Below are 23,221 nucleotides of genomic sequence, written 5' to 3' on the forward strand. Positions count from 1 at the left end.
GTTTCTTTGGTTCTGCTTGGAAAACTGCAATTGTCTTTCCCTAGAATTTGCGTATTTTTCTCTCCTAATCTGTGTGAAACACCCTTTCTGTTGCTGTTTGAATGGGGCATCAAGATAAGAAATACTCAGTTTTGAAACAACAGGTTTGGGGCTCAATTGAAAAGTGTCTTTTGTGAAATTAGGCCTCTCCTGTTGTGCTGTGTGTTTTTTCTTACTGCTGAGAATGAAATGGGAGTGGCAGGTGACTCTCCATTGCACTGTTCGATGATAAGTGAAGGGCCTGAACAGATGGATTCTGGATTCTAAAGCTACTGCTTCTGGTAGTTTCAGAAGAAAATCTGGGAAAAACTGCTTCATGGAAAGATGGAAACATAAAAGACTGAAATTCTGTGTGTGGCATTGTTGATATATTTGTTTTGCTTCCATCCTGTTCATCTACTGTAAAAACTTGATGTCATTACCACAAGAAACAACTTCCTACGCATCGTAGGATGTCAGATGTTCTCTCCTTCACAGATACACATTTGTACTTTTCTGGTCACCAGCACCCTGGGAACTCTGGGTGCTGCTGTAATAAAAGCCAATGCTTAGAGCCACTTGAGTGGAAACATTCTGTAGTTGATTATAAGAATAAAAAGGGTGGAGGGAAATAAAAGTAGCAGATTGGGGAAAAAATACTGAATACAAGCAGCTTCTGTTGATGAGGAAACTTGTGACCTGCTATTATTCTAGCAGTATGAGAGGATCTTTCACTTGCTAGAGAACTGCTAGCATTTGCAGATCTGCACTAAAAACGCTTTGCTGATATAGCTGTAACGTGCTAGAAACACACACCCGAGTTCACAGTGACAAACTTCGCTTCACTGACAAAGCTGTGCTCGATGTGATCTTCTGGTGTTACAGAGCCTGGGTAGCAAATAAGTGCACAAATATATCTTTCCTTCCATATAAGTCAGCTGCAGCTAGTTATGTTAGAAGCTTTTGCTAGCAGATATTGCACCTCTTCATTCCCCAACATATGCATATATATATATATATATGCATATGTATGTATATGTGCACTCTGAAAGGGAAAGAGGATCATACAGTGTGCTCTGGCCTGCAATACCATGGCTGTCTTGTTGCCATGACTTTAGTAATAATACCTAGAAAGAATATCATGCAACCTTTTTTCTAAAAAAAAAAAAGGTGACAAGGGATCAACGAGTTAGCCAATACAGTTAGTATTGTGCTTCTCTTTATACAGAGATTTCCTGACAGTACTGTGGGAGAATGTGTGTGTTTGGAGCGGTGGTATGTGGATTATTTTCCTTCCAAAAAGCATAAATAAAAATTCAGCAGGCTTTGCGTAAACACTGGGTGTTTGGTATGTCCTGGTGAGGCTTTGTACCATTCTCCACCAGGTTACACAGAGCTTGCTTCTCTCTGTTCAAAGTGCTGACAAGCAGCTGTTCGGAGTCTGCCATCTGCTGCACTACTCTGCTTTCTCAAAGCTGCTGTAAGCTGTGGGCATAGAGCACAACAGAAAGTCTGTCATCTGTTTTCAAGCCTTTGAAAAAAGTGTAGTCATAGTTGAGGCTCTGGATGAGATGTGGTGGCCTGACCTTTGATGCTCTGGATGCTTCCCACTTGCCCACAAAGCTGTTTACCAGAGACTTCTGAATATACCCTCTTAAATTTGAGGGGAAGAAGAGGTGGGGGTGTCTTTGAACTGGTGACTTTGTTTGCAGTACTCCCTGCAAGTGTACTGGGGATTTAATGACCCAAATAAAACCAAATAAGAAGTGATCTTGCTAGGGTTTCTGCTTCCTGAAGGAACTTCTGTATACCCTGTCTTTTCTTTCTGAAGGCTGATATATTTAAGGGGTCAGCAACAATCTTATGGTTGATCTGACAATCCTGAATACACTGTGGCTGTGATGGCATGACAGCTGGTCTTTTAAAGTGAAATAAAATAGAGAACTAAATTGTATTGCAGAAGAGAAACAACATGAACAAGAAGAGAAGTAAGTTCTGTTCTGTAACTCATGCCAAATCTAAAGTATGCAAAATATCATAATTGCTTTCTACTTCCCTGTGTAACTTCATTTTGGCCCACAGGTATGTATATCAACACAAGCTCTGTACAGCTCCTTTTCACAATACTGTATGTGTCCAGTATGGGATACTTCAAGGAGGAGGATGGCATATAAATTTAAGTGTGTTCTTTATTAGCATAAATACCACTTTACTCTTTAACTTACTACTTTTATCTATCCTCAGGTTTTTAAAATGAGGCTTGTATTTTACCATGAAGTGTCTGGAGGATATGAACTCCACGCTCCAGCCACTGGTGATCTGACTTTAGCTGATGGTGAAGCTACAATGCCCCATCTGCACTGTTACAACACGCATTAATTCTTTTAAAATATTTTTTTATTGTGGTCAAAACACACCCTTTTTGTTAGCAAAGAAATAGCCTGTAGCAAAGAAATTCTAAGTCTGTTTACTACTAGCCTGTGTATACTGAAGCTAGGTAATTAGTGTTGCATGTGTCATAGAAATGGGGCTGACGCGTTTCTTCTAAGACTCTCCTAAGAGAGGGTAACATCCTTTCCACGTAACACACCCCGCCAGCTTCCTTCATCTCAACACAGTTGTTTTCCCACTTAAGAAATGGCTACAGTATTTCTTCTGATTCATGAAGACTAAATTATCCTTGGTTCAGCCTGTCAGCAGGGTGTCTTGGGCTTCTTTGAAAGGAAGATTTTAACAATAAGTGGCATTCTTCTTTGCTTACAGAAAAGGTTTGAAGTCTGTTATGGTAACTGCACTGGGCTTCTACTTCTACACTGGTTGCCATAGGTACTGTGCCTGCTTTCCAGATACTCTCTAGCCAAGTGAGACCTTGTAGCTCTCAACTAAAGAAGCAGTCCTTACTCTAATTATGTATTTTGTTAACTCTTGAGGTCTCAATTTAGAGGATGAAATTAGAACCAGTAAACATCTAAACTGAATAGAAGATACCATTGCCTTGGAGCTCCATTTACCTGTGCTTCAGTAAAAAACAACAGGCTTACCAATATGGTAGTACTAGTATTAAGAGTCTATAAAGTAACTGACAAATAATGTTCTGTTTGAAACTGAGGTTGAACTAAATACGTAGGGTCATTTTTCAGGCTTTTATCTTTTGTCAGTGTGTCAGAATCAACTGCTCAATGTTGTTGCTGGCTACGTAACAAATAAAATCCCAATAAGCAACCATTTTCTTTATAGATTTGCAAAACTGGAGGGGGAGGAAATGCATAGGAAGCAAAGCTGAATGAAGCGTATCAGTACTGAGGAATCTCGAATTTCCTTTTTAGTAACTGGGTGGCAATCGGAAAAAGTTGGAGGATGTGACGTAATAACTCGTAAACCTTTTCTTTGTTAAAGGCATCCTGTAAGCAGAGGCTTATACAGGACTTGTGAATTATAGCACTCAGTACATTGCCTTTTGTTTAAGCTTCTTTTTATGGACTCAGTTCCACAAGTCAGGGCTCTGGAAGGCAGACTAGAAAGTTTAAAATCAAAGCGTTAAGCCCTTTTCTGATACCAAGCTGGAAACCAAGGGTAGATTGCATTTTTCCTCCAGCATAGCAGACAATTTCTGAGGATGACTGAAGCAGGGGCTCTCACTGTGCACTTAAATGCATAGCAGATTCACTTAATGTTTTTTGTCTCTGTTCTTGGAGCTGAAACCTACTTTAACTAAAGCTTCTGACTTTCAGCAGCATCAGTTACACACCTGACATTGTTTGTGTGTCTTGTATTTTCATACTCCTTTATTTTCCACCTATAAGAGCAAAAACAGGAAGCAGGATTTTTTTTGGCAGGGTGTCATATCCACTTCAGATATTTCTTGCCTGACCTTTTAAAAGGTTGTTTGTTAGTGTCAGAGTGATTATAAGCAGGCATTATTACTTTTAACTTGAGTAGGAAAGCAACTCACTCCCCTAAACATATTAGCCTTAAAAAAAGAACTAAAAAGCCAATTTCTGGCTTCCCTTGATGTGATATGACTGCAGCTAGCACTGAAAGGACTGCAAACATGTTGCCATCTATTTGAAGTACCAAAATGACTCATTAAAGTAGGCCATCACTGCTACAGAATGCGTAGCATAAAACACGCTTCTGTTAGCAGCCTGCTGACTAACACAATGCTTTCTGTTTGCTGCCGCAGGAGGTACTCGTACACGGCTGTGAGGATATGACAAGGCCTCTCTTTTCAGAAACACAATGGCAAAATGCATTTCAGCTTGTTGTCACTGGGATCTAAAACCTCATGGTCTTCCCCTCCCTGCTCTTCTGTACGCACAAAACCAGTCATCTCTGTTGAACACCTACACAGACCAGTTGCTTCCACCATTTCTTACTCTCCAGCCAACCAGTTTTATGCAGGACTTTCTAAATGTTTCCTGGCAAAACAAAGTCTTGTGCTTGACTTCTGCAGGTGCATTAATGTGTTATTTGCTTTGGTTGTATAATTTGATACTTTGGGTATCAAATGCTCCATGAACAATGGATAAAATGCTTTTTATGGACGTCCACGCTTATTCTTCATTGTGCTCATAGAAAATGTCTGGAATGCATGTTATGTACTGTAATTGTTAGTGCCTGCCATGGAAATATAGTGAATATAAAAGAGTTATTTTCTAGTAGCCCCATTTTAAAGTTGGATGGGGCTTATTTGTTTACAGATTCAAAAGCATTATAGCAAGTATGTTCTTCCTATAAAGCACGTAGCTTGCATAAAGCACTGAGTAAAAAGTAGAGGGTGAGTAGAGGGTGAGTAGCTCGTGTAGCATTATTGTCTAGGTGCTTACCTAAAAGCTGCAGCTGAATCACAAGTCTTGGAGTCTTTTCTTATCCTAGTTCCCAGTGCCAACTCTGCATCTTCTTTCTGGATGATTTCTTTGGGGAACTACCAGTTAGGAGAAACTGAGTATTAAAGGGCTGTAGGTTAGTATTGAGCATGACTTTTCTTGTGGAGGGAGGGGAACTGGAGTCTTAAGTAACCTGTTTGGAGATCTGTGTGTACGACAGTGGAGAGATCTCGATACTGTCTGTGGTGAGACAGTTGACTGCAAGCAAGAAATGTTGTGTAGTGAGTAGAAACAAAATGTTTGTGTTCAGAGGCTAGAATTGAAGGTAGCAGTTCCCATCTGAGAGCTCAAGAGAAGGAGGTACCATCTGCGACTGGAGTGTGAGGCAACAGTTTGAAAACATGATTCATACACTTCTTCCTCTTTGCGTTCTTGGGAAAGCAGTTGTCTAACTGAAGATCTTACTGAAGATTTGTATGAATAAATATTGAACATATGGTTTCCTCTACTAGTTTACTAATGAAGTTGGAAGTATCGATTGTATGTAATGCTTTCTAATTGAGGTCACCAGCCATAAACAGTGAGGTTGTAGCTCAATTTAAACTAATGTGGTCTATTTTGCTTTCCCTTCTTTTTCTCACCAGCAGAGGTGTTTCACCACTTCTTGCAGCATCGTTGATCCATGCTGCAGTTGATGAAGTCCTCCAAACAGACTTGACTGAATTTAAGCAGCAAAGTGTGGAAACAGAAGGAGTTGGAGATGAGGAAAGGTTCACCTGTAAGTATACTTTTTTCCTTCTGTGGTTTTCCCAGAGGCTGTCTTTTAGAAGACTTCAGTGTTTTGAAATGTTTCCCAGAATATTTGGTTAGGCTGTCTGGCAAGCAGCAGTGAACAGAACTTTATTTGTTCCTGCTGGGTATCTGTGGGATGAAAGGTAGCTCTGCGAGTTTTGTGGCCAAGATGCAAACATGGTGTCTGGAGCCCCGGACTGATCATGTGGGTTGGCTTTCTGGAAGGGGAAAAGAGTTTCTCTTCCCAAAAAGAATTAATTACTGTGTTCACTGTGCTTCCTGGACTGAACTAGTTAAGAATTTTTCTCTTCCTTATTGGATAATTTCACTTAAATTGAACTGGGTCGGTTCCAACCTTAAGTTGATAATCTCTTATATTCTTGAAGTGCACTTTTCTTTTTGGTAGACCAACCGTAGCTAATTATTCTGATGTTTTGACATTGGCATCATCACAGTTGCTATTGTGCAGCCACACTGACACCTTAAATTCATCCATATAATCCATCTTGCTTTTGTCGTTCTTGGGAACCAGATATTTGGGACCTGTGGCCCTCCTACAGCCTGAACATCTTGAAACTCCAGATCTTGTTCTTGGCAAGTTTCTCAATAGTCTCTGTCTTTATTGATTATTTCTTCTCTTCCCACTCCCCCTATAAAGATGGGATCTTGAGGGATGAAGAACCTGATGCATGTGTCTTCTGCCTGATGCCTGTATTTTCTCCTGAGTGAATTGGAGAGAGAACAGACCTTGGTGACTGAGTACTGGGACTGTGCCTCCTGTAACAGATGGTCCTATTGCATTTACATGCTGAAGTGTTTTAACATTAGACTTCACCAAACCTTCAGTCCCAGTGCCAAGAATTTAAATGGAGCAGGATGCAGGCAGAGTCGGAAATAAAAATGGAGGAGAGATGTCTTAGGCAAACTAGTCTATCCTGTAAGGGGAAATACTTGCCCTTCCATTTCTCTGGGCTGACTTGAAAGGCGGTTCAGCGTGCCCCGGAGGATGTGACTCCACGCTGAGCCACGCTGAGCTCGGGGGCCAGGATATGACACTTCCCAGAAGCCTATTTCAGTATTCACCTACAAGTCTGAAACGGCAGGAAGGGGAACACATTTAAGTCTTGCTGCACCCTAAATATTTCATCCCTTGCCTTAATGCTTGTAGCCTTCCTCTGTCTGGAGAGATTTAGCAAGTTTCCCGCAGTTTGCAGAGGAAGAGTTGGCCTCGGATCAGCTGGGCTGGGCTCTCCCCCTCCGGCGCACGCGGGAGCGATTCCGCGGGCGGTGCGGACGGGCACTGCGAGCAGCGGGGAACGGGGCACCGGGCCACCGGCCACCGGGCCACCGGCCACCGGCCAACCTGCCCGGCGGGGGCGGGACCGGGGGCCGGGGGGCGGGGCCGGGGCGGATCGCGCCCTCTGCCGCCCCCCGGCGGAGCTGCGGGGTCTCCGCCGCGGCTGGAGCGTCCCAGCACCTCCGCCTAGAAGCAGCTTGCGAGTACGTGCCGCGGGCCTTCAGAGATTCTCGCGGGTGCCTCCTCCAGTCGCTTGGAGCTCAGTGCCTGATTGCCACAGTCCGGGCTCTGCTGGGTCTGTGCGTGGCTTTATGGCGGGCAAACCAAAGGAGATCAACGTACTGATCTTCCATAACTAGAAGCTCTATGTTATGTTTGCAGCAATGACTCTGAGGCATGTGGTAAGATATATCATTGTCAAAAGTGATATAAAAGCATCTTTCTTATTGTCTTCCTTGCATCAGAGAGCATTGTATCTGTGTTGTGACTTTGTGCTCCAGTAGCATATGTTTATTTGCTATTGCTCAACCTTTACAGGAAAATAAGGAACAACATATTGTAACCCACGTGATAATTACATAGGTTTTCAGCACAAATATTTCACAAAGCAGCTGGAAACTGGTCATCAGAGCATCCTGCAGTCACTCTGCTGGGGAGTCTTCATTGACTCTCATGTAATTATCTTTGATGTGAACTGTAGCAGTAATATAAGATGTGAACTGCTATGTATTTGTGAGCCTAGGTTTATAATTTCTTGTTCTGCGAGTTATGAAAACCTTGGGCCCACAAACCTTCAGTTAGTGAACCTCATCTGAATGCTAAGAAATTATAATGTCCAGAAACAGTGAGTAATGAAGATCTTGATAGGACAGGGACATTTTCTTGGTCACAAGCACCTACTGTCTCTGGAATCCTGTATGGTTATATTATACTGGTAACACTTGTACAGTCATTCATGCTGCTGTTTTACTTTAAAGACTATAAAGATACAGGGTTGGAGTGGATTAAGATAGCACAGACAAAGTCAGAAAATCCTTGCATGAGCTCCATCTTCAAGTAGTTGAGGTTCTCTCACTAGTCCTTGTTGACAAATGCCCCAGAACCTTCCCTGATGGTTCTGATGGTTGAAACCTTATTTAATTTCTATTTTATATGTTCTTGTCTATTTTATGTTTGTTCATTCTTGTGTCACCATTTTCATTTAGATCAAATTGCTATTCACCATTCCCCTATTGAACATTATGGAAACCTGCTTACTTTTCAGGTGTTTGCATTGCCTGATCTCAGCAGGGAATATCTACTTTAGAGGCATTCATTTCTCTGCACGTTTGGACTGTACTTGTTTTCCCTATCTTGTAATTGCTATTGCATCGCTTTAACTGTACAAATAGGAAGAAAGATATTCCTTGTGCTACAGCACAGTGTGGACTCTCTCTTCCTGCATTGCAATAATAACTCTCAGGCAAAAAAGCATTCTTGGAATGAAAGAGAAGTGATTATATAAAAGTAAGGTATGTACGTGTGCCTGTATGAGTACCACTGTTTGGTGTGGTGTACTGCAGAAGAATCTCTGGTGTTAAGGTACTAAATTCTGTGTCAGATTTCACAGGCTTAATATTTAAACAGCAAAGTGTGTCAAATTCTCAAGACATTTACAAATATGTAAACTAATAGCTGTAGACAAGGCTGTTTAAGATGCTGTCCTATTTAATTGTATTTGTATACAGAATGACTTAATATTTAAAGGTTTTAATATCTTGTGCATTCATACCTGCATATTAAGCAAACCAAAAGTAGTTTTGGTTAATATGTAGTGACTGCTAATCAAAGATCTGTGTTTAAATTTAAGCTTTCAATTCTCCGGGTCCAGAGATGCATCTGAAGCTGGCCATCCAGTGTTGCTGAGAAAAAGAAATGCTTGAGAACCACAAGTTATAAAAAGGAATTCTGAGGAAACTTTAATGCTAGCAGTGTTACTAGGAGTCAGGATAAAATAGAACTAGGAAAGATAGTTCATGCACGGCGGTTCTTTAGGAAACACATTAGTGACCAGCAAATTATTTTTGCTCTATAGATGATCTTTTCAATGCTTTTTGAACTTAGTTGATTTAGCATTGAGGCAGGGTTCTTACTCAAATTACAAAACTTTTAAATTATTACCTATTCCGAGAGAGACTGCATTGCAAAGCTAGACACAATGCCAAGCACCAAACCATTCAGTCTGATGAACAATAAGTTTGGATTAATTGATCTTTGGGACCTATCCAGGAAAGGATTTGAGTGTCTGGCCGGAGCTTTTCACACTATGCTCAATGGGTGTTTACAGTTCTGCTCTGTAATGACAAAGCAGGAAAGTGGCGGAAGTGTTCTTCTGTCCCTCTAGCTCCTACAACCATGTGTATTTAGAAAGATAAAGACAACAGCTTAAAATTCTAATCTGTTCAGCTCAACTATGAGTTGAGCTATTGACCTCAGCAAAGCATTCTCAGACTTCCTTGTTGTTTCAGTGGAAGTGGTTCAGTAGGACATAACCCGACCCAAAGCCAGGCTAATGCTTGTTCAACCCTTGGGTCCAAGACAACAGCAATCTCTTATCTTGAAGGCTTTTCTGCCTGCTTGTTCCCTTTTTTTTTTTTTTTGGTAGGGATGCACTCCTACCACTGTATGTTGTGCATTTTACTTACATAATAACATTTCTGTCTAACATGCCAGACTGATTTTTGGGTCTTTGTTACGATTTTTGTAATGTAATCACCTACTTGATAAGCCTCTGTTTTGAAAGAGAACGAGTAAGGAGAGAAGCTGCTCTCATCCTTAATGTTATACTGTTTTCCATTGCAACTTTCTCTCCACGTTACTCTCAGGACCCTATTTTAATTCTTGCAGAGCCTGTAAAGGCAGAGTGCTGTATATGTGTATGTAGCTCTAAGGAAAGAAACTTGAAGGAAAGGCTGAAAGATGGGGTAATGTAGGAAAATGGGGCCCACAACTTACTGCTTTGTCTTTGTGCTGGCAGTGCTGGATGGAGAGTCATTGCAGCGCTGCTTCTTTAACAAGCTTCGGGATGTTTGCTTTGAGTGGCAGAAACAGTTGCCACCTCTGAGACCACTGAAGCGGTTCCTGCTTGTTTCCATCCACGCCATCCGTAACACTCGACGGAAAATGGAGGACCGCCACGTTCTGCTCCCAGAGTTCAATCAACTCTTTGGTTTATCAGTAAGTCTGGACAAAACCGGGGAGGCCAGTTTGTTAGCTTTACAACATTCCTGTAAACACAATGACCTAGTGATGGATGATCTGTGAAATGGTAAGAATTTGTTGGCACAAGTTATTTATCATGTCTGTGCTGGAGCAAGGACTTACTGACTCAGATTGGTAGGGGCCAACTACTGCCCTGATAAAGAAGGATCTTGTGACCTTGGGGTTCATGTCAAAAGTGATATAGGGAGATGGGAAGCTCACCTAGTGTTACGTTGCTGGAGTTATAATGTTCTTGTGACTGAGGTAACTAGCATACTAAGAAAAGAAGAGGGTAGAACAGCAGTTGTACAAGTGCCAATTAATGAGGCTGCAGTGGGACTGCATAACCAGCTGTCTGCTGTTTCAATTCCAGATTATTTTCAAGGATATTAAATGACTAACACCAAACAAAGAAAAGTAATTCCCCTGCAAAGTACCAATTTTATCCATTTTGTGTATGGACAAACTGACTTAAATTGCCCTTACCTATGCAACATTGTATGGAAGAAAGCCCAGGATAAAGCATCTTTACTTGCTTGTACCAATCTATGAACTGTTTTGTTTTTGAACACGAATATGTCTTCCTCTGTCTCCCTCCCTGCAAAAGGATGACATTGATCGCGCTTACTTTGCGGTATTTGATGGCCATGGTGGAGTGGATGCTGCCAATTATTCAGCAACCCATTTACATGTAAATGTTGGGCTACACGAAGAGATTGTTAAGAATCCAGCTGAGGCCTTGAAATGCTCTTTCCAGAGGACAGATGAAATGTTTCTTTTCAAAGCCAAAAGAGAGGTGAGTGGGTGGAGATTAATGCCATTGTATTTAAATAACACTAAAAACTGTTGGACAACGTGGTATTATCCAGAAAATTCTGGCAGTACAGTTTCTTTGAATCACTGACTTCTTTATGAAATTATGCTACATGTAAAGGTTTTCTTTGATCACATTATTTCTTTTTTTGAGGAAAAACAAAGTGGCAGTGCTTGCAAAAGAAATGTTAGGTGGTTTAAATGATCCTGACATACCAATTATTTGAGAGAACACTCTGCTGCCTCTTTGCCAAAATTAGGCAGCCTCTAGATGTTCTGTTGTCCTACCTCTTACCTGGAAAAGAGGTTTCTTGCTTCCCAGTAATACAGTCATTGTCTTCCTCTTTCTTGTCCCACCACTGATGTCACAGGTGGTTGTAAGATGAAAAATGTATTCTGTGATTTAAATCAGACTCTTCAGTTCATTCAGCTTATTGATCAGCTCTGAATCAAGTTGGTATAATGAACGTTCTTTCTTCAAATCTATATAATGGGAGGATGTTGAGTGAGAACTCTTATTATAGCAGTAACTGAATATGGAAGTATTTATTGTTTATATCTTCATTTCTGTCAATGAGGCACAAAAGAGGGACCAGCATCTTCATGAGGTCTGACTCTCACTAATCTTTACAGGGAATCTAGGACAATTAGGTTACTTCCTTTGTTGACACCCTCAGTTAAATACCCAAGGATAAGGGGGTGTATGGGAAGCAAGATGTCTGTAGTTGCTAGTGGTAGAGAATGTGAAAGGGATTGGGGACACCGGTGTTGGTATGTGAAATGTTCATACTACTGAAATTCAAATCCTCTTTCTTTTCTGTGTGCGTCTCTGTGTTGAACAATAGAGGTCTTAGTCTCCTAGATCAGTTTGGAATTAATAGCAGAGAAGGAAGAACATAACAGAGACACTGTTAGCCATCTGCATGTTAGAATATTTAATAGTTTGTTTCAAGTCTGGCTAATATCTTGTACCTTTTTTTCAGGTACCTGAATTATGATTGTCAGGTCCATTCTGCTGCATTTAAGTGTGATCAAGCCTAAGTTTACAATATTTCCATGTAACCTAGTAGGGCTTGTTGAATATTCAACTCTAACATACCCGTGTTCTTTTGTAGAAGCTGCGGAGTGGTACAACAGGTGTATCTGCGTTGATTGTAGGGAACAAGCTACACATAGCATGGCTAGGGGACTCACAGGTAATGCTTGTGCAGCAAGGAAAAGCTGTGACATTAATGGAACCTCACAAACCAGAAAGAGAAGTAAGTCTGACTTGGTTTCTTCTCTTGTGTGTGTTGTCAGAGTCTCTCTTGAAACTTTTTGGAATCAAGCCACCTTAAGTGTTTGGTGCTTTACATAATTACAGGTATTGTATGGTAGGATTCAGAGAATTGACAATTTCTTTTTTTCTATCCCCTCCTGTGTTCTGAAAAGGTGATCCCTACAACTATGCTCCTTTGGAAGTACTGATTGTACTGGTAGTCCTGACTTCAGTTCCTGCTTAAGACTCTTTTCAAAATTTGTAGTAATTAAAGACTTCCACAGGGGTTTTTTTGTGTGTGTGAATTTAAAACTGCCAGTTATAAATTATTATTAGCTTACTAATTTGAGATTAATAGCTATGTAAAACATTAGCATAATGCAAGTCTTTCATAATATGCTATACTGGCATTCAAAAGCTAATGATAATCTACTAGCCTAACTGGCTTAAGGTGTATTGCATTTTCTATATATTTTAAATAGCCAGGTATTTTATTACATGAAATTTTATGGAGATCTTGCAAGTTTAGATAGCATTGCATGACCCTTTGCCTTCATAGCATGAATATTTGAAAAAATTGAATAGTTAAAGGAGTATCAATGCAAATGCTATTGTTACATAGTCTAGTCATCTTGTATTTTATTCCAAATATTTATATATTTATGCGATTGCTGTATGGGATGGGAAGAAGTGGCAGGAAAGGGTACTCATCCATATGGGAAAGAACATGATGATACAAAAACTTAAGAATTCAGCTTTTTTGTGGGAAAGCCATGGTATGGTTGGAAAGTAGGTGTGTTGTTTCCAGTAATCTTAAGTGCATGTTTCCAAGCTAGATTCTGATGTATGTGTTTGCTGTATTCATAGTATAAATACAGAAGCTGAAGCAGGTCTTGGGTTTGGGTTTTGTCTTTTTTTTTGTCTTTGATAGAGTAACAAAAATGTCAGTAAACCATGGGTAGGCTTTCCATATAAAAATTGTATTCCACCGTTTTTCAGGATGAGAGAGCACGTATTGAGACTCTGGGTGGTTGTGTAACCTATATGGACTGCTGGCGGGTTAATGGTACCTTGGCTGTTTCCAGAGCAATTGGTAAGATAAACCATCAGAATTAGTGTAGTTCAGATTAAATTTGATTAAAACACACCACCTGAGACTGTATGTTTACTGTAAATGACATTTTGCTCAGCATCTTTTCCTTCTTGTAAATGTCTCTTGATACTGTGGTATTCTACAGTAGCTTAACAAACGCAGAGTATTTAATTTGTAAAAGTGGAGGAAGTAATAAATGTTCATCTAGCCTTCTTTGTGTGTCTGAATGTCTCCTTTGTGGGTTTTTTTTGTCCACTTTAATATTAATATATCTTTCTCCTCACTGTAGTTCTTAAGTCACATTGCTGCATCCTCCTTCAGACTACACATACCCAGCAATTTAGGGCACTTAAATTGTAATGTTCCAGAATCTTATTAAATGAGCTTACTTTGCTACTCGCCAGTTAGGGCAAAAAGAGAAAAGACCCTGGGCAAGTACAGTAGATAATTGTACCAGTGGAAGCAAATTAGTATAAATTTGTCTATCTGAATCAATAGCAACCCATGTTTAATAAGTATGTCCATATGAAACTGATGAACTAAACACAATGAGCAGATTCTTATGGCATTGTGCTGCATGTCTGGATAGCTAAGAAAAATCTTATTTTCATAGCATTCTGAAGGCTGTACAAGAGACACACCTGAAGAATGAAGGTCTGACTATCTCCTTGCACAAATACATTTCAGAGAGAAAAAAACTTTTGAAAGAATTTCCTTATTTTCCCTGCAAAATTAGGAAAGTGTGAATTAAACTCCTTGGAAACCCACTGGATTTAGGCAGGTTCCAAGTGTTCTTAAAGAAACGAAGGACTCCCATGCTTATTCCATAACTTTCCACTACTCTTGTCCTGCATCAGGTACCTCTGGAATATGATCTGACTGTCCTTGAGGATGGTAAAAGCAATGGGTGGGTGAAGAAGTAACTGTTCACGTTTGAAGTAATAAAGCCTTTGTTTTGATTGTTTGTCTTAGGTGACATATGTCAGAAACCCTACATCTCTGGTGATGCAGATGGAGATTCATTTGAGCTGACTGGTTCTGAAGATTACTTGCTCCTAGCCTGTGATGGATTCTTCGATGCTATCAAGCCATATGAGGTTGTAGACTTGGTCCTAGATCATTTAATGGAAACCAAAGGAGTGGGTCTCAAAGCGGCCGAAAGACTGGTGGCTGCTGCAAAGGAGAACGGATCCAGTGATAACATCACTGTTCTCGTGGTGTTCTTGAGGGATCCTCAGGACATCTTGGCAGACTGTCTCAGAGACCCTAAGAGCCTTGGGGCTGGTGATGATACTCGGAGCTCACCCTTTAATTTCCTCAGCTGTGAGGCAGCAGCCACACAGTGACAAAATCTGCTTAATCCAGAACGTTCAAATAAGTTCATGTAAGGAACTACTTTCCGCTGAAGAAGCCTCTAATGCAGTAGGCAAAATGTGTCAGGAAAAAAATGACAAATGGACAGACATCTAGCAGAAAGGCAAGACTCTTTTTACTGAGTTCCCATTTGTCTTTTCCTTACTTCCCCCTCCCCTCAAAAAACACTGAGCAGATGTGGAGTTTTGTACAGCTATTTCATCTCTGGGAGCAGACTTCTGAAGTGTGTCCCAGGGCTGCTGGTCATATCCCTCTGCCCTGGAAGTGGTAAGAAACCATAATATGTATAAGCTAATGGGTGAGAATACCCGTTTGTGAATTCTGAGTGAAAATTTAAATTAGTGCTTAAAAAGAATGATGTATGTGGTATTTAATTGTGATGTTACTTTGGAGATTGGGAGGAGAGAAGATGTCACCATCACAGAAAACCTTCTTACTGTGTGTGGTCTGTAGGAACAGGCTTGGTGTGTGAGAGACTGGGTGACACCATTATGCTCTGTAAGTTGCTTTTGTTTTGTACCAAAGACAATATTACAAGAATGATGCGGCCTCTTTATTCAAACAGAGACATTTAATTTTGTGTGTATGGAGAGGAGAAAATGAAACTGAATGCTCCAGAAAAATAGCAAGAAAGCTGATAAGAAATATCCCAGGCAAAGTGATACAAAATCAGCTGCTTTCTGGGATGCTCTGGTTTATAAACTGGAATCCAATATTTAACTGCACTGGATTATTTCTCCCTTACAAACATGCTTTATTGGCTGTTTGGCAACCTGAAAAGAAAGGACCCTTATTGTTGTATTTGAGAGAGGTCTTTACAGTATGTATGCTCTAGCAGTTAAATATGCTGTGTTTCTGCCACTTTTTTGTGTACTATAACAAATGAGAATTTTATTTTTATTCTAAGTGTTTATTTACTGAACTTTACAGTTGGAGGAATTTTTTGCAGTGTTACTTTATTTTGTTGTGGGTTTTATTTAAATTAGAATTTTAAAGTGGCTGTGTCTTTATTATCTGGTTTTAAAAACTGACTACCCTCAAGTGCCTTAAATATTTCACCCAAGGATTGCTGGCTTCCTGCCATGTCCTGGTGAGCCCGTTTATAGTGTTTTTAAGATGTGACTTTTTTATTTCATTAATACTAATGTTTAATGCACTTAAATGTTTCATTTTTGTGAATGATTTTAGTGGAAACTCGGTTTCAAGGAAACATCTCTTTCATTGTTGCCAAATCTTGTGGCTTGTAGTTAAAAGCTTCACAATACTTACTGTGACTTACCCCCTGCCCCATGCAAAAAGCTCTATTTAGTTAATCATAAAGTAACAATCTAAGTTGTCATGACTTTCATTTAAAAACAAATGCACTTCTGACCTTCGTGAGAAAATTTAGTAATACAAACTAGAAACAGTTTAGTAACAGTTTTTGATTAATAGACTTTTGGGGCCTAAATAACTTTCTAAGGAGATGTGAAGCTAAGGTGAGGATGAAAGAATCTTAATGAATGTGTATGTTGTGCGACTGTTATATCCAGTACATGCTACAGCCTCTTGATGTGTTTTGTCTTGCCTTGCTAGCCTGGCTAGCAGGACTCAACAGGATCTGAAGGCTCAGTGGTAAATGTGTTGGTAATTTCTGTATCTAAACAAGAAGTGCTTTACATCTGGCAGCAAGATTGTATGCCTAATTTAGAAGCACATGGCATTGCAATATGTCAGTCCTGTTGATTAAAATGTGTTGAACATTAACGTTGCTTAGGGATGAAATTCAGGTAGAAGAGTTGAGATGGCTAAAAGGAAAAACACAGCAGCACTGTTTACGTCCATAGCGTCTCTGAATCGTTTTGTGTGGGGCAATGCAGTTACCTGAGCAACGTGAATTTTTTGCTGGATTACTATTGATGATCATACGGTTTAACAGGGAAACTCCTCAGTGAGCTACCATCTCATTACATAGCAACTCAGACAGTGACTTCCTTGTTTTGCTGTGCAACAACAGCAGCTTTTCCTCTGAGAAGGTTGCAAGCGCTTTTCCATCCCACATTTTGCTGTCCTAAAATATGTCAGGAAGGCTTTCTGTGGTGGCAACCCGGGAGGGTAGGTGTGGAGAACCTACTTCTGTTAAGGAAGCCTTTAGACTTGTGTAGTAATCCCTTTGTGTTTACCATCTCTTGATTTCTAACCCAGCTCTTCAGTGTCATGCTAAATTCTGATGACCACTACTGCCTCTTCGTGTCTTGGAAACAGTTCTCATTATTAATATAGTAAGAATCATACAGAATTGTTTGATTTCACTGCTATCTGAGGTTTATCAGGAGAGGGGGAAGCTATTGTGTTCATGAAGGGAGGTGTGAAATGTGGTAAGTTCATAGTATGGTTTAGTTTCTGAAATTTGCCAAATTTTCTGAAACACGGAGGACACTGAACAAGCCAAATTCTTTGTAACAATCCTTTTATTTCAACCTTTTTTGGGCAGAGGAAACAAAGTCTTAAGTCTTTTTCCATGGATATTCAGCTATGCGAGAATATCCTTTTTTGTTTAAAATTTGATAGATTTTTTTAATGGGAGCTAAGTAAAATGGGCCTTTAGAAAGCTGTCTGTGGTAATTAAAAAATTTAATTCTCAAGCTGTGCTCTTGGGAAGAAATTCTGCATTCTGAGAAGCTGTTCCCTTATATAGATGTTTTCATTTAGAATGACCTAGTGCCTCATTTCTTTGAGATGTAAGTGGATAGGAATAGCGTTTAGGAACTCATACAGATTTCAGCAGGGATTAAAAAAAATCTCTTATTTTCAGAGACTTCTTACTAGCTTTGAAAAGGCTGGTCGGGTCTATAGGAGTTGTAACTGGCTCAAAAGTGGCAGTTTGTATCCCATCGGTGGAATAAATACGTCTTAATGTGTCATCTACAGTAAAATTCAAAATACTGTTTGGGGGGAAAATTGGTTTTGGAGATGTCTTATTCTATTCTTGACAGCCTGATCAAAACCTAGGGAAACTTCTTTTTTGCCTTTTTAAACTGAAAAGCCAACATTTTGATGTTAAATCAGTAGCGGAAGTATGACATGGGATGCAAGTATGGATTTTAGAAGTGCACTTTTAAAATTCTGTTGAAAATGGTCATCAGGATGGCCTTATCCTTGGGATGGCAAGGCAACCTGCAATTTTTGTTTCACTTGTGACTTTGATACCACTTTTAGAAGCCACCCGCTGTAATGCATAATAGTTACAAGAAGTGTCACTAGTATGGGTGGTGAGGAGAGAGGAGAGCTCTAGCAGAAGGTATAAAGTTGCACTGAATAGTCCAAAATACGGAATGGTGCTATGTTTTGAATTTACAGTACTAATCTGCTACATTAGCTTTTCTTCTCTTTCCTCTTAAAACTTCTTGGATTTGTGGTGTTGGCTGTTCTGTTCTATTTTCCTTCCCTCCTTTGGTTACAAATAATATGTAATTTTGGTGAGAGAACGCTCTTGCCTCTCTGGGCCTTCCCAGTGTCACCTACAATATATTAACACTTGTTAAGCAATGTCAAATGACTAATGACAAAATGACTAATTTGCCTGTTTCCTTGTTGTCTTTCTGATGGGCTTGCAACAAAACCAATTCTTGAGTCTATCCAAAATCTTTGAACCTGTAGAGGTTAGCTGAAGGATTCAAGACAAATGTTGAATGAAAATGAAAGTATTTTCATATTTTACTAGACTCCAAATGGATGTCTGCTGCTGCATTTTAGCACCCAGCATCAGAAAAATTGCTCCTTAAAGGAGACTGCATTTTTAAAACCGAGTGCACTTAAATTCTTGTATTGTGCTTGATTGAAAACTAGCTTTAGTCATTCTGCTTAGTGGGTATCCAACATCTCTTTTGCTTATGGGTAAATTCATACTTCTACCTTTCCTTCCCTACCCCACCCTCTCCTACAAAGAAACATACCTAAAACAGTGAAGTATTCTGGGTCTGACATAGACAAGATTACAATTTTACAAATTACATTTGTTGTGGGGTTGGTTTTGGGATTTTTTTGAGAATACAGAGGATAGAAATGCTGGAAAATTTTTAGAACAGAGGGAGATTAAGTAAAATCTACCCTGTGAGTGATGGAGGAGTGAAAGAGAGAGACAGGAATGCATTTAAGTATTATTAATGCCTATTTTAAAAAGGAAGTGGGCTGGAAAATAGAGCTACAAATGTCAGTTCTTTAGAGTGAAATACCAGTGCTTGAAAGAATTAGAAACACACCCATTAAAAAGGCAAAACTCAGATGTGGTAACTATGTCTTTAAACAGCCAAGGAAGGAATCACAGTAAAAGCATCCAGGGTGACTTACTGTGACCCCTTAATACTGTCTTGGAAGCTAATGCTACTAAATGTATTTTTCTAAACATCCTTATGTGTAGGGTGGTGCTAGGAGGGAGCATTCAGTATATGCAGCTACTGGTCACTGTGCAACCGCTGCCATGAGTAAATGCCATGAAGTGTGTTAATGAATCGATACGGCTGGTGAGCTCTCACAAGATGAGTAATTGGGCACGGAGTGGTTACAGCAGAGTTGGCAGTTGAATAGTGTTAATCACAGTGATGACTTTAATAGCATTTAATAGACACTTATCTGAATTCAAAGTCAGATGAGATACTGCTCTTTTTAAAAGCATTTCCAGTGCTATTAGCTTTCTGTCATAAAAAGCCACTAAAATTTCCATTTTTTTGTTGGATGTTGGGAAAAGTGCTTCTCTTGCTTTCCGAATTCTGGAGATAAGTTGGCAGTCTGCACTGGAAAACCCATTTTCAGCTGATAGCTTAAAGCAGCTGTTTGGGGTTGAAACTTCCCTCCCAGGCAATCCTTTAAAAACTAACAAAAAGGTGCTTCCAAAACAAGTGGCTGAGGAACACAGATATTTCTAAATGGCGCTGCACCAAATACCCTCAATCTATAAAGGGCATAGATAGTTAGTTGAGCAGTTTAAAGTCTAAATTAAGATTGCAGCTCTACTCTTTGTGTAAGTGAGACTCTGTTGATTAAATTACTCATATTCCTGTGGATGCAGGTACTTAATGCACAGCACCAGACACAATCTATTTCTATTCTTATAATACTGAAGTATCAAGCAAATGCTTTAGGGAGAAGGTGGGGGGATGTTAGCCACAACAGAGCAGATTGCAGATGATTCATATATAATTTAGCTGTAGTTAAGCCTGAATTAAATTTCCCTGCTTAGTTCTATTACTGTCCCTTTTACAATTCGGCCTGTGCCGTCAGACAAAATCCTACCAGGAAGTAATGGTCCGTTCCCCCTTCTTGAGGAGCAAACAACTCCTGATGGACAAAATGTCATTCAGGAAGGGTTGGAGAAAAAGAAAAATGATCTTTCAAATGAGTGCAAAACTTCCCAATATACGCTAAGTTATGTATTCTGTAAACACACGTTTATAGCAGGTCTGGTTGCATTTGAGTAGTTGTGCTGGAAAGCAATCGGTTTTCTGCCAAGCTAGTCATAACCTTTAAAACTGACAGCACTAAAACCAAGAGGCTAGTCCTCCCTGCTTTCCTAAATCGAGCTGCTAAAAGTCAGCCCTGTTGAGTATTTGTTTTGCAGCGTTGACAGCTCTAAGAGCTAAGCCAGACACTTTCTGCATATGTTTTGGTTTATTTTTAATGTATTTATTGGATTTTACTTTATCTAAAGTTATTTCTACTGATATCAGTCATGTCAGCTGAGAAGTAATCAAATGGAGACATGAGGGAGTGACTGGACCTGAACACCTATCTCTAATAGACACTTCTTAAAATACTACCTTAAAATGAGCTGGTAGGCTCCTGTGATATCCTTATCTCTGAATACAACAGGAAACCAAAATCTTACAGAGAATCACTTAAACCTTTATTTTGGTGTGACCCATCAGAGGCTGAACACTCACAAGCCTTCCCCACGAGCTGTTCAGTGTCACTAGTTTAATGTGTTTTCCAAGCTGTGCGTGCTGCTGCTGGTGCACACAAAAATAAACAAAAGCCAGCTGTGTTGGCAGCACAGAAAATTTAGCAAGATGCAGCTTTTGTCAAACAGAAGAGGACAAAATCAATAGGAAAAGAAATGTTTTCAAGCTTCTTGGAATGCAAACAATGGAATTAAAAAAAGCAACCTAGAAGAGTTGGCAGTGTACTGTCAGCTTAAAACCACTGTTTTAAGCAAATGAATTTGGCTGCTTTGTAATGTCTGCTTTATTTTGTTAACAAACTCCTCTCAGTCGGGGTTTCATGTCTTGTTGATATGTGCTTTTTAGTCTGAAGAGAGAAGATATATTTAACTTTCCAAGGAGCTGAATGTAGCTGGGCTTTGTGACTAGTTAGATTATGATTATTGAACTTTTAACTATTAAGCCTGATTACTAATTTCCAGGAGATATTAATATAGCAAGTACTGAGTTTACTAATGATTAAATGGTTCTGGATTTCCATGCACAAGAACTTCATCAGCCTTTCCTGACCTAGTGGATCACTTCTTGAAGTTATTATCATTTGTGTGGCAATACAGTTAGGCATGTGGAAGGTTTGTTGCTTTGGCAAATGGAGCTGGAAGGTGTGACCATCACTCCCTGCAGGATGTATTTATTCTTTTATCTGAGGAGTGATGGTTCCTTTTGGACGTCTAAGCATCAAGAGATAATAGCTATGAAACTAGAGAGATCCTATGGGGACCTTCTCAGGGCAATGAAATACTATGATTTCCTCTTTTTCATGTTGTCTTTTCTAACTTTGTTAAAAGGCATTCTGCTTAATGCTGGATGATTAATGCTGTCCTTTCTTTTTCTTTTTTTTTTTTTTTCTCTTCTTTCAGTGTGTTTAATAATAGCAAGATGTTTGTTTTGATGGGGGTTAAAACTTTATACTGGAAAAAAAAAAGACCAGTATAAAGTTTTAACTTTAAATACTTTTAACTTACTTAACTACTTTAACTACTTTTATCTTCCTCTTCTGAAGGTCAGTCCTGCTCTGTCTCCTCCTTACTCTCTTCCCAGTTTTCTTTTTCTTCTGTCATTTATGTCCGTTTATATTGTCAACCCCCTACCCAAAATGCTGCTTCTTAGACTGCAAACTCCATTGGCTGTAAAGTCAGTTTAGTTGCAACTTGATAATTTTAATTTTGTCTGTATTCATACTGAATGTGGTCTGATCTTTGGAGGCCTGTAACACCAAGAGTGTAGAAAGTACCATGTCAGCTAGGAAGATAAGAGACTACAACAACTGTTGTGTCTTTGGCATTGACCAGTATTGGATGTGTAAGAAGAAAATCCGGTCATTTGCATGTTATTCCATAGGAATACTTAAGCTTATTTCAGGTACCAGTAGCTCTCATCCTGAATACAGGACTTCAGAAATATACTTGTCTCTGTAGTTCCTTGTTCCTGCAGACTGTGTTTTCAAACATTGGCACTGTTTAGAGTGGGGAAAAAAGCCTTCTGACTTCCTTCACCTCTTCAGTCCTCTCTCTTTCTTACCCTAGTTGACCGAATAGACAGGTCGGTAACTGCAGCATACCATGTGGTTAATCAACCTCTCGGCCGGTGTAATTCTTCAGTGTCTGCTCTGTACAATAACTTCAATCCTGTGCTTATTTAGTGGTAAGTTAGACCTCTGTAACTACTCCTGCTAACTTAAAAATATGTGTTCTTATCAGTATTAAAATAGTGCAAGAGCAGAACTGTTGCTTTAGGCACATTTCTTGCCACTGTGTTGGCTAATGAACCTTGAATGAAAGTAAGAGGGCCAGTGACTTTGAAACACGAGCTGTTAGCCAAGTGTTGTAGAATCGTAGTCCTTATTTATTTTGTATGCTAATCTGCACTTGTGACCCTGAGCAGAAAAGTTGTAGTATACCAGGTTTTATAAGCTGTGGCTTAACCAGTTATCTAGTATCTTAAAACTCTTATTTAAGCTGACTGGTTTTGTGCACAGGTCAGAAACCTGTTGTCATTGATCATTAAATGCTATGCATATTGTACATTCATTTACACGGATTGTTCTAATAGTGCTTGTGTTTATTATGCTACATTACCATATTTTTTTATATATATCTATGTATGTGTTGCATGAGGTTTAATTGTTGGGGTTTTTTTGTATTGTCTCTTTGTATTCACACAGTGCCTCATGTATCTATTTGCATATTGCAAGAAGTTGTTTCAAAGCAGTGATTGGAAACAGGTGGGGATAAGAAGTCTCCACAGTAGGATCTGACGTTTCTGAAGTATTAATAAAGTATAGTGATTCGAAGCATTGTTTGTTGCTTTTCTTAAATGTATTTTTTGTTCTAATACTTCAAGTATCTGGATCCACAGTGGTCATATTGCACATTTTTGAGTGGTCACCCTGTCACCAAATCTTACCTTCTTCCATAGGGCCTTTCTGGGAAAAGAGACCAGTGGAAGCACTAGAAGGAAACAATCCTAGGGATCACGGAGCACACTTGAAAAGATGATGTCACTAAAATCATCTTAGAAATGGACTGCCTGCCT

At 39.6% G+C, this 23,221-nt stretch overlaps 1 protein-coding gene across 2 annotated transcripts in view; it reads left to right on the forward strand.

The window, feature by feature from the left end:
- Positions 1-22,979, forward strand: part of PPM1F (protein phosphatase, Mg2+/Mn2+ dependent 1F) — a 28,280-nt gene extending 5,301 nt beyond the window's left edge. The window contains exons 2-7 of one of the 2 annotated variants that reach the window (XM_074887094.1): positions 5,489-5,622; positions 9,950-10,149; positions 10,781-10,969; positions 12,102-12,245; positions 13,244-13,337; positions 14,310-22,979. In XM_074887094.1, the coding sequence (XP_074743195.1) occupies positions 5,489-5,622; positions 9,950-10,149; positions 10,781-10,969; positions 12,102-12,245; positions 13,244-13,337; positions 14,310-14,683 (1,135 nt within the window). In that variant the 3' untranslated portion in view covers positions 14,684-22,979. The remainder of the gene's footprint in view (positions 1-5,488; positions 5,623-9,949; positions 10,150-10,780; positions 10,970-12,101; positions 12,246-13,243; positions 13,338-14,309) is intronic. The other variant, XM_074887095.1, reaches the window with a different exon arrangement.
- Positions 22,980-23,221: the final 242 nt, after the last annotated feature.

The sequence above is a fragment of the Strix uralensis genome, chromosome 17 (genome assembly GCF_047716275.1).
Source record: "Strix uralensis isolate ZFMK-TIS-50842 chromosome 17, bStrUra1, whole genome shotgun sequence".
Lineage (NCBI taxonomy): Eukaryota > Metazoa > Chordata > Aves > Strigiformes > Strigidae > Strix > Strix uralensis.